The 12214-nt window shown below is 40.8% G+C and overlaps 1 protein-coding gene across 3 annotated transcripts in view; it reads left to right on the forward strand.

The window, feature by feature from the left end:
* Positions 1 to 12214, forward strand: part of PTPRG (protein tyrosine phosphatase receptor type G) — a 398071-nt gene that overhangs the window by 297318 nt on the left and 88539 nt on the right. For all 3 annotated transcript variants that reach the window (XR_014226741.1, XM_082289015.1, XM_082289016.1), the window contains exons 7-8: positions 5043 to 5200; positions 9355 to 9547. Coding sequence is in view for 2 of the 3 variants with exons in the window: in XM_082289015.1 (XP_082145141.1) it covers positions 5043 to 5200; positions 9355 to 9547 (351 nt within the window). In the remaining variant the exon portion in view is untranslated. The remainder of the gene's footprint in view (positions 1 to 5042; positions 5201 to 9354; positions 9548 to 12214) is intronic.

Consider the following 12214-nt stretch of genomic DNA (forward strand, 5'->3'; position numbering starts at 1 on the left):
AAACTAAATAAAAGTGAGAAAAATAATTGCACAGTAAATGACAAGAATTACCCTGAGTACAGCGGATTGTCAGATACTGCTCTTCCTGCAGGATTTACACAGCAAGCACTCATCTGATGATCCTTTCAGTTGAAGTAATATATAATGTTTGTAATCTCATCTTTAAAATCACCCCCGTGAGTCTGGTCCTTGGCTGTGCTTTGCTGCCTGCTTTATCTGAGAAGTTCTGGCTCAATGGGTGTGCAACATGGTGTCCTTCTGATTATTTTGTGTGTTTGCTTTTTAAATGTTTGAATGCAGAAGCTTTAGAATGTCTTGGCTCATTGTGAAAATGAAATTGGCAATAACATTGTTTAACAAATTTGGGAGATTTTCAAAGCTCTTCATATTGGTATTGCAGATTTCAGTTATTCAAAGCGTAGCTGGGTACCCATCAGGCACCGCACATACGTTAATTTTGGAAATAAGCTCATTTTAAGATATTGTTTTCAATGCAGCCAAGTTCCTGTTTTCTTACACAAAATCATGATCAAAGTCCCAAAGCATTCCATGTGATATAAATGGACTTGGCATATAGTTATTTTCTTGTGATGTCCAATCCAAGTTCCTGTTAGATTTAGAAGAGTTTTGATCACAGATAATTGTGTACTGTTTACCTGCGTATCTCAAGAAGCCTCTTACTCTAGTGATTTGTTTAAAATTTAGGTCTATCTTTATCAAGTGATTGACTGAATATATTTTTAGCAAGTCCTTGAAGGCAAAATGTTCAACTGATGGCTCTTTCAGTATATTTGTTGGCACCAGCTTGTGAAAACTGCAGTAGTTGGTGGAGACCCACTGCTGGTATCTGGTTTAAGATCTGGTTTTTTCCTCTGCTCAGTAAACTATTGTGCACAATTTGGTATTAGTTCAGACCTAGTAGGGTGATGACTTGACAGAGAGTGTAAATAGATCAGGCTTTTAAAGTGTGTCTGATCTGCAGTTGCTCTGCCTTTGCGTCAGGTTGTACAAAAAATGGCCCTTTGCCCATAAAAAATGCTGGGTAGATTTTTCAGCCCAAACAAAGAATTTGCTGGGTGTGACTTCTCACGTTGCTGTTGTGGGAGACAGACCCAAGAGGTGGATGTGAATATTGTATCAGAAGGTCAAATACATTACCAGCTGGGTCAGTTAATTGTTTTTTTGTGAACGTAAGAGTTGAAATACAATATTGTTCTTTCATACTGTGGAACACTCAGTATTTTAAATGCCACATTCATTGTTTTAACGGTCAACAATGAATCTGTGGTGCTTGCTATTTTTATCTTTGAGGTATTAGAGTGAATATGTTTTTCTGAGCACTGGTGCTGTAAACAAAGCATTGCTGTTTGTTACCTGTGGATAAAACTGTCTGCATTAGTGGGGCGATGTTTTCGATACTGCTCTTTGCTGCATCACCTGGGAGCACCGGTGGCAGCAGCAGGTTTATTGTTCTTTCCCAGAGGAATACTCTGTATTTCAAGGGCCTGTCTTCAGGGTCAAGATCTCTGGGGCTCTGCTTTCCTGGTTGTGTATATTTCTATTTGGGTGCTCAGGTGCTGAGATGGGAGGAGGACAAGGAGCAGCAGAAGAAACCATTGCAGGGCTCTGGTTTATGTGTGAGAGCAAGTAGGTGGCTCATGGGTCAGTTTTGCAGCATTGATTGCAGTGGTTCACAGGTGTTTGCAGGTGAACACATTTGCTTTGCTGTCTTTTATTGCTTTTGTCTGCCAGTTATTTCCTAGTACCTGTCAGCAAATGCTGTCTCATCAATCATGTAGTTCCCAGTCTTTTCCACTTTCTCCCTCCTAGAAACTCCTCACTCCACTCAGTCTGTTCCCAGCCTCTTGGACACAGTTCATGCCCATAAAAGGGAAACAGAAGCTGGTCATAAAAGACAGTGAGGAAAGGTTTGTTGTTATTTCCAACCTTGTTCTTTTTCATTTAGGTGAACTATATATACATACACACACGTGTGTGTATATGTGTGTGTATATATATATATATATAAAATATTTCTGTGATAATCAGTGAATGCTCTTGCCTAGCCTGGAAATGACTCTCCTTACAGTTTTACCAACAACAATAACTGATTTAACATTGAAGTCTTTAAAATTATATGACTTCAAAATGCCATTTTCAAAACTGTCTCAAGCTCTTAGGAACTTTAATTTCATGGCATTTACTGTTTCAATATGCTCTTGAAGGATATAGCAGGCAGACACCAGAGTTTCTAAGTCCCTTTTTCTTTAAGCTTCAAGGGAAGATCTTTGTGACTCCTATTTCTAAAACTCTGCACCATGCATCTAGATGGCAAGCAATACAAAAGAATGATATGTTTTCAAAAGTGTTACATTATGGAAGCATAATCAATTGATTATCATCTATTTTAGTAGTCATTTTAATCCAATTATATGTATTTTTTCATTTTAATCTTTGGCATTCATTAATGAAAACTTAGAGCGTTGCTTGTAGCCATGAAAAATTAGATCGAGAACACCCTGCCCTACTTAAACTGTGTATTAGCAAAGCTACTTTTTCCTTGAGAAATACTTCCCAAGTGCTTAGGAAAAAACCTTCCCTAATTGATAACCAAAAATTAATCATAGTCGGATACTTCCAGTTTGCATTCAAATAAGGTATTTCTCTATCTAAATAAGCTTCCTTCACTTGATTATTCATATTGTAGTTCAAAATGTTTAAAAATGAAAGATAGAGTTGGATGAAATGTAGACTACTTAATACAGTGTGTATTTAATATAAAAGTCATGCATTATTCATTTTTGCAATTTGAATAACTTTGAATTTAGCATCCCTGTTCTTCATCTTTTCCTTTGATGAACAATTAATTATTAAAATATAATATTGTCAGCATATGGCCCAAAAAATCCTTGAAAGTATAAAATGAGCTTCCTTCTCCTGCCATCCTTTGATAAAGGGATACCATATTTGTGGTTTTGCACAAAGCATTTATCCAGCATCTTAAGTGATTCCATCAATGTAATTAAAAGGTTACAAAAGTTAGAAATAGTTAAATTCTTCATTTTAACTGCAACATTTTCAAAATGTGCCTCTGCCTCCCGGGTCTTTCATGTGTAGTCATTGGCTGTTAATGCAGGGGATGTTGGCATACTCAAACACTCTTTGGGATCCATTGTGGCTCGCTGTGTGCTGAGTGCTGATATAGAGACAGCTATGAAGTAGAAATCCAGTGTCAAGGTTTGTGTGCCGCATTCAGAAATCAAGTCCTGTGACTGAGTTTCTAGTTTCTCTAACCAAGTTTTTCTGCGTAAAAATGAGCCAGTCAAATTAAATGCGACCTTTTGCTGTGATTATGACTTCTTGATTAAAATTTCTTTGAACGTTGGCCAATCATATATATTTTAGTATTTATTATTTAAGCACACTTTTTCTCACAGAGGTCTGCTATGACGAGGAAAAAATGTGGATTATTATTTGTTTGTTTCCTTTTTGGAGATGCAGATGTGGTCGAAATCTACTTGGATTAGAAGGAAAGGAATTGTTCACTAAGAGGTTGCAGTATTGCCTTGACTTTAATAGAATTACTTGTATTTTGGAATGCTAAAAGCTATGAAAACATCACAGACCTGTTGATATTGAGCAGAAAATAGAAGATATCTGAAGTGTATGTATCATTGGCATCATGCAGCAGCAGTGGAGTTAAAAAATATTATCAGACTGCTGCTAAGAGGTTTAGGCAACTCCTGATTTGATCAAGATTTCCAGAAGACTGTGGGATGCTTTGGAAGTGAATTCTGCAGACTTCATCCTATTTGGAAGATGTGTGTATCAATCACCAGCCCATCTGCTTCTCCCTTCTCTTGGGGCAGGGAGTGGGTGGCAGTGGGTTTGCTCAGCAGCTCTGGTGAGACAGAAAGAAGAATTCCCTCTGCCCAAGTGTGGACTCCTGTTTGAGGCATGCAGGATATTGAAAGTAAGGAATAGAGATGTTTGGGAGAGCCCCGCGTGTCAGCCTGCCCAGAGGCAGTGAGCACCTTTGCACAGGCTGAGAGGGTGCTTCAGCTTCTGAGTCAACATGAACTGCAGAGGATAAATGCTCAGGGATGGCAGGGAAATTGCCTTGCCTGCAGCTGTTCCCTCCTTTGTTTATTTATTTTTCTTCACAGTGTTAAATATTACCAGCTTGTCACTCTTACTTGAAGGTAAATGCTTCCAGTGCTTAGGTCAGGCTGTCCAAGGAGATTCTCAGAGAAAAAAAGATTTGTCCCCAGACTGCTGGATCCTGGGAAGGACTTTCTCAGATTTGGGAGAAGAGGTAGCAGTTTTACCTGTGAAACCTATTTGTGGTGTGTTGGCTGTGTCTGGCAGCACCCTGGCAGTGGCAGCGTGGGTGGGTGCAGGCAGGCCTGAGCAAGCACTGCTTGGATGTTGCTTCAAGAACCACGTTGAGCTTTAGCAGTGCCCTGCGTCCCTGCTCCTCAGCCCATGTGCCTGGCAGCTCCCAGAGAAGTTTGGCTGAGCAGCATGGCTCTGCCTCCTCCCTCTCAGCAATCCACTCAGGGTTTGACTCAGCTCCTGCATCCTTTTCCACCTCTGGCAGAGATGGAACAGATACACTGCCCGATGCATTTTGGTCAGGCAGCAGTGAACAGGACCACTGAGGCCTGGCTGTGTCCCACTGAGATCTGTCTTGCTGCAACCAAGCTGGAGAGCCACGTACTGAGTGCTGGAACCTTTGAGTACAGTGTTATTTCTGTACTGACATAAACCAGTGCGGTAGCAAGTGCATTTCACACCTGCACACGTTCATAATAGGAGGGTCTGTGTTTGGGATGGGGCTGACTAGCATTTTGGCTGCTCTTTTAATAAACCACTCATCAGCTCTTGCAGAGCCTTCCTGGGAGGGGGTTTCCATTTTTCATTACATAGATGATAAAATACGTTGTTGCCATTACACCTTGTTAGGCTGCCTAGCAATGTGATGTCTGTTTTAAAGACACATTTTAAAAAAGTGTAATCCTGCTTGTCAATCTTCCCTGCAGAGAAGGAGACCTTTCTGGATCCCTTTGTGCTGAGGGAACTTCTGCCAACGTCGCTGGGGAGCTACTACCGCTACACAGGTTCCCTGACTACTCCTCCCTGCAGTGAGATCGTGGAGTGGATCGTTTTTCGGAAGCCTGTGCCCATTTCTTACCATCAGGTGTGTTTGTTTTGTCAGTGAAACCCATCTCCTCATTTGCCCTCCTTAAGAGGGTTTTCAAAACCCGCCAGTTTAATTTGGAGAACACAAATGTTTCTGTTGACAAAAAAGGAAGTGTCGGTGATCTTTTTTATTCTCTTAAGTAATATTGTTTCTGAACAGGAGCCGTCAGTCTTGAGAAGATGGTACAACATGAAACCCAGTTGCCTTTCAGGGATTTATTTGGTATTGTTTTTGTTAAGATTAAATTAATCCATGGTGTACATAGTTACATAGAGCTCCTTTTTATTCTTTTTAATTGAAACTTTCTTTTCAAAGTAAAGTGAGTGATTTCAGTTCTGCTCAGATTTAGTAATTTGAACTAATTACATTAAAAAAGACATCTTTCCATTAATTCTCCATGCTTAACTGCTTTTATAACACAGTAAAGCTGCCATTATGTGCTCAGAGAGCTGGTGCACAAAAATTAGCACATAGCAGCTTTTAATGCAAATAGACACAATGTCTGGAGTTTGAAGAATTATCCTAATAAAGCAATGTCTAGATAAAGTCAAATGTTTAGCAGTTCAGTGTATTTTGACATTGTAAGACTGTTGTCTTCAGAAAGCCAACCTGCTGGACTTAGTCATGCCTCTTTTTCATCTGTCATAAGCCACTGAAAGCAAACTTTTTACATACACTAATTCTGTAAAGTGCACATGAACTATTCACTGGGTGATTCTGACTGACAGATGCTGTGCCCACAGGTTTCAGAAGTATGGAAGGCACTTGCCATACCCTTGCTCCAGGCTTTTTTTCCTGTTTTCTAGATCTCATTGCTTCTCCCATAGACTCTTTCATCCTTTTTTGACAGTCTGTGTTCAAAATCAGTTGCAGTGCTTCAGCTGAGGCCCTCCAGAGGCTGAGGGACATGTCACAATTCATGTCTCCAGCCACCCATCCTGGTGTTATTTTGCCTGTTTCACAAAAGTACTGCCCGTGTTCAGCTCCTGGTCAGCAGGAACCATTTTGCTGGAGGCTTTCCCTGGAGCCCTCTGGCTGAGCTGAGCCCATCGTGCCTCCAGGCAGCCTCCAGTTCTGGCTGGAGCCTGGGACTCTGCACATGGTCCTGTTTGAATCAGACCCTTTGTTTTTTTCAGGCTATTTCTCTGATTGTTGAGATCATTTTGAATTCTGTCCTTGCCTGCAGGATACTTGCAATCCCTTGTAGCTTTTCACTACATCAGTAAGTTTACTGTTTATTATTTGGTGGCTGCAAGGCCTGGCCCACGCTCAGTTTTATACCCTGTGTGTGCATCAGGTGGGTCACGAATTCTTTTTTCTATTTTAACAAATGCAAATAAAATGGTAAATACCAGTTTCGGCTGTCGATACAAAGGTGCTTTGTCCTGGCATAGCTCCTTTCCTGTGCTCTACAGAAGTAACTGCGCCAAATCAAGCCCTTAAAATTTGGCGTTGTGCTGCTCTGTGCATGTGTGTGTGGTTGAAGGGCTGGGAATTCTGTGTGTAGACAGACTTTCATTGATACTACAACACATGTGGAATAAATAATAGTATTCCCCCCCTCCCCGGCAGCTCTAGATGTGTGTGTTTTAAGAGCCTGCCTCTGCTATGGTTATTATTTGTTCCTCTAACAGAAACAGTGTAACATAATCGATTGCCATAGTTTAACCTTCTTTATCACAAACCCCATGAAGCAGCCTGTAATCCCAGGGAACAACAGTGATATTGTTTAATCTTTGTTGCTATTCCAATTAAATTCTTGCTTTTGTGCAAAATACCTTGCTGGAAAAAGGACAGTAGTGAAGAGGTCCATTGTGGAGGCTTCTCTATTTTATTCTCAGTCCTCCATCATCATCATCTTCCCTTATAATTAGACAACAAACCAGGAAAAGCTGTGTCACCCTGCAGATGCATTGTAAAGCTAAGTGCATTCAATGACCCAAAACATGGCATTATCTCTCGTAATGCATACCTCAGAGTAGCTCATTGTGCTTGTAACAGTTTCAGTATTTTTAATTGCCATTTGTATATCCAACCCATAGAAAACTACACATCAGGTTTAATGGTTTGTAATTGCATGACTCAGAGTTTTAGATCAGGTTTCCCTGTATCTACAATAGTCTTACAAGAGCTTCTCATTTCTTCTTCTGAACGGGAGCTTTTGTAGTCCTTGAAGAGCATGATTGCAGCTCCTTGACTGCAGATCTTGGAATATAATTTTTTTCCGGCAGCTACAGAGAAATTAATCTCATTTGTCTTAGGTAATATTTTTATAGTGAAAGTGAGGTTGAAATGGCTTATATGTACGTCAACACATGAAAAGTGGAAGGTTAAAAATCATGTTTGAATTGGCAGTTGTTAAAATGCAATTATACCTCCCCAAGGTAGCATAGCAGAAGAAAATATTTTAAAAGTTCTCTCTGAAAGTTTAAAAATTCAATTAATGTCACAGATTAATGTCTAAGCCTAGAGACTTGACTTCAGAGAAGTAGTTACTACCCAAGTTCTTGTGCTTTTATAAAGTCACCTTAAGCCCTGTTAGCTGGCTTCATCAAAACTGCTTCCAGTGCATGAAGTGCAAAAGGTATGTAAATAAGCACAAGAGTTTTGATCTGTGCTTTTATAGAAGGGTGTAGCAGGATCATCTGTTGGGTTGGTTTTTCTTTTTAGACAAAAGTGTAAGTCAGTCCCTTTACCCCTTTTTTAATCCATCCTCCTATGCTTTTGAGGAGGTCCTGCTAATAATTAGGAAATGGTTTTTGAAATTTTTCAAGATGTTTCTTTGAAAGAATCAGAAACAGAATTGTGTTGAGAACCTGGGAATAAAGCATTCCTATAAGATGCAGAAAAAAAAGTACAATTCAAATTCCACCATCCACACCTGCAAGCCTGGAAGCAGCACCTGAGCTCTGGAAGCAGCACCTGAGCTCCCTGCCTGCAATGGGAACTGGTCATTGGTGGTGATCCCTCCCTGCTTGTCCCCTGCTGTCCCTGTGCTGAAGGGATCTCAAATTACCATTTTGATGGGAAACTAAGTAATGGTAGTAGGTGCCTCATGAGTCAGTGGATGATGCTTAACTGCTCTATTACACACTGCTTTGATTTTTTTTATCAACTGAGGCTGCCATGATAATTCTTCCAATTGTAAGATTTGGGGCTCACATGCTTCTCCAGGGCTTTTAGAGCAGGCACACTTAATGAAAAGGGTGTAAGTTTGAGTGAGCTGTCATTAAGCTATGAATGTAACTCAAGTCCCTTTTTGAAGTCCTGGGCCAGATTCTATGCTCCCAAAATCCATACTGTCAATATGTGTAATTGATGTGATGCAAACATTATCAGGAGTGATTCCTTCCTTCTCTACTCTGTCTTGCTCAGTCTTTCCAGCAGCAACATAACTAATTCTAGTTCTTGTCCTGAATGATAACAAGTTAGCAGCAAATGCTGTACCGACCTTGATAGCTGAAAAACATTATAGAGAAAAACATTAGCTGAAGATATTTCCACCTTAGTTTACTAGACTTTTTTTCTAAGAAATACTAAGATACGAAGTAACAGAAAAGTTTTCCAATTACAGTTCTTTCTTAGAGGTTAATACATTTTCTTATAAATAGCTCAGATCTGAATCCAACAGAAGAAACTTATTCCCAGAGGAGTATATGCTAGCTGTGCCTAAAAGTGCTGCACGAGCTGTCTGTGAAGCTTAGCCTGGCAGCTAAACTTCATAAGGTATTTGGAGATAAGGAAGCATTGCCTTATCCAGGCAAAAGCTCTTGGTGTGGAATGACCTAGAAGCACTTGACGCGATACTGTGAAACAAAACAGTGCCAGCAGCGAGGAGGGTTTGGCAAGGCTGTGTCACACACAAAATCCTTCCAGACAAGGGGTCTAAGGACAAATGTTTCTTTGCCAATGACAGACATCCACAGGTTCTAGAAGGCCTTCTCCCATGTTGGGCAGGATAAGCCCTGTGTTGAGATAAGGTGGTTGGCAATAATTTCAGTGGGCAGTCTGGCTTCCTATGGGGTTTTATCAGTCTTGGCATCAACATTTTACTTCCTCGCATTTTACTGTCTTATCAGCTGCCCGGATTTCACCACATTGTTTTTCTAATTAATGTCCCTTCTCTTCCCTGCCATGCTGGCTGCGATCAGCTAGAGGCATTTTACTCCATCTTCACCACTGAGCAGCAAGACCATGTCAAGTCTGTGGAGTACCTGAGGAATAATTTCCGGCCACAGCAAAGCCTGAACAACAGGAAGGTATCCAAGTCTGCTGTGAAGGATGCTTGGAACCAAGATATGACAGACATCTTAGAAAATCCGCTCGGCACAGAAGCTTCCAAAGGTACACTATACTTTAGAATTTTACACTTGACTAATAGGAGAATTTTTTCTGTCTACTTTGTCATCAAATGATGTCAAGAACAGCTGTGAGCTACCAAAGAAATAATGCACATTGTGCAGGCATTCCTTGTTGGTAAGTGTTGATGAATTAACTAATTCTGCTTATGCTGCAAATACCTGTAGAACTCGCTGTCACAAGGTGCCATGACAATACACCCTTAGAATATGTGGGCCTCAAAGCCACAAAATACGAATCTCAAACTGGCAATGTCCCTGTTTCTGCCAACTGGTTGTAGGGCTGTGGAGATGCCTGGCAAAAAGGGAAAACCAAAGGACCAAGGTCAGAGGTAAAAATTCAGCCCCGTTAGCACTGACGCATTGGGTATTTGAATGGAAATAGAGTATCCAGATGTGGTTATGGGTTTCATTTCTCCAGTAACAAGACTTCTGAAGAACTGTCAACCTTTAAATTCAACGTTTGTATCAGTCTGTTGGTAATGGTGATAGGAGGAAAAGAATCTCTTCCTTTTAGGCAGATGATTTTCTAATGTCTTGCTGAAGTGTTTCATATGCCTTTTTGTAGAGCAGCTGGCACTTACTTCTGTCAGACACCAGATAGTGAGCTGGATGGAGGGGGTGGGAGGGAGGTTGCTGTTACACTGGCCCAGGCAGCCCTGGCTGAAGTAGCACATCAGAAATTCTGAGAGAAATGTGTTCTGGATAAAGCAAGACTAGAAATAAATATCAAATAAATTTACTACTTTTATTTGCCTTTGTGGTGTTGACTGGTGTTATTTATAGGTAGAAGAAATGACGTGTACTTTACAGTCTTCAGTCTTGCGAAGTGCTTGGTGCTTAACCAGCAGAGGTAAAGAAGAGAGGGGCAGTTTGCCAGAAGGAAACAGCTAAGCAGATTTACAAGCTTCCCATTTTTTACCTGGCATTTTCACCTGGCCAGGCACAGAAAGCAAAGATTTTAGAGAATGTGAATCATGAAAACAGCTGCATTCAGCAACCTCACCCTCCCAAGAGAGTACTGAGAGAGTGTATTTCTCAGGGCTCGTTATTCTCTGAGCGTGCTTATTTATATATATATAATATACATATACACAAACCTCATGTGCTTTAAAGGCAGCCTTGGGACAGAGAATTTACATCAGAAGTGAGAAGGAGATCTCCTGCTATGCTCGGATGCTCTGGCCTGTAGTTTTCAGTCAGTGTTGCAACAGCAACATGTGTCAGTAATTTCTTTAGTTATATCCTCTGTACATATTATTTACCCAGAACAGTGATGAAAGTTAATGGGTTACATTATGTTAAAAATGACAAAACCGACTAGTTTTTATTTTGAGTGCAGCCAAGGTACCTCTGGTATAACATTCAAGAAGATTTAACTGCTTTGGCCACACTCCTGCATATTCCTCACTTGCTGGATCGTTTATAGAATTATAAAGAATCCTTGGGTGATTTTCACCACCATAATAAATAACTGAAGCCTGCAATTTTGTCAGCACATTACAAACACTAAGGTCTATAGTTAATGGGCTGATCTTGAATTTGGAACTGTTGAGACCAAAGGAGCACTTGAATTACTGGGAAGATTCACCATGACTTTGATCCAAACCAAGCACACGTGGCTTAGTTATCATGAGGTGAGCAAGTCTACAGGAGCAAGGGAGCAGCACAACCATTAGTCCATGTTTATATGGTTTGGTTCTCAGGACTGGTTTCCTGAGCAGGTTCTCTATGGGTCCTCTCCCATCGTGTTCAGGTACCATAATGCTCTGTACTTGTGCCCGTCTGGGAATTTGAATTTATGACAAGAGAGACCTTCAGGTGGGGGACATGCATTTCCCATGGTCTGACAACATTCAGCATGCCATCTAATGGCAGGGATGATGCTGGAGTTGGTGCTTTCTGTCTCCCTTGAGCTTTTGCTATAGGAGGCTGATAGCTGGGCAGCCAGTCGTTTTGTACCAGCTCTGTCAGCTTGTCTCTTTCTGGGTTGTGTGTGCAACAGAGGACACTGAAAATAGGTGCTTTTTTTTCATGAACTTAAAAATAAACAGGTTGGCGCAGTGTTGCTAACACAAAATGGATGTAGTATATCCTCCAAAGGTTACAGGGATGAGATATAGCTGTTCCAGAAATATAACAATGTGGATGTTTCTGGCCCCTTTTTTGACAAAGGTGAACAGTGATGATGTGCCTGGTCCACTGCACATTCTGAACTACTGACATATAAATAAAATGAGTTGAAGTCATAATACTTGAGTGAAAGCAAAACCTATTGTTTATTCAGCTAGTAAATATAGTTCCTCTTTATACAGTGTCATTCATGCAAAAGTACTGAGGAACCGAGAGCATGGAGTGCTTTCCAGCCAGACAATCTCGCATACAAGTATAGAAGAGTGTAAGCTTAGCATGACAAATTTATTTTATGCAGATTCTTCTGCAAACCTCCTGGTTGCACCTCAATGCTTTCCACGTTGCATTCGGCAATGTGACCAATGGCTGTCACATGTTGACTCTTGTCTGCCCTCCCTGTTCCTGATTTGTGTGTTGTAGAAAAAGGCAAGGTCACGAAAATGTGTCTTTTACTTGCTGCAAGGTGATATGGTTTGTGATGGTCTGCAGCTCTGGAGGGGAAGTTCGGGTTTGTTTGTCG

This window comes from Coloeus monedula (genome assembly GCF_965178545.1).
Source record: "Coloeus monedula genome assembly, chromosome: 11".
Classification (NCBI taxonomy): domain Eukaryota; kingdom Metazoa; phylum Chordata; class Aves; order Passeriformes; family Corvidae; genus Coloeus; species Coloeus monedula.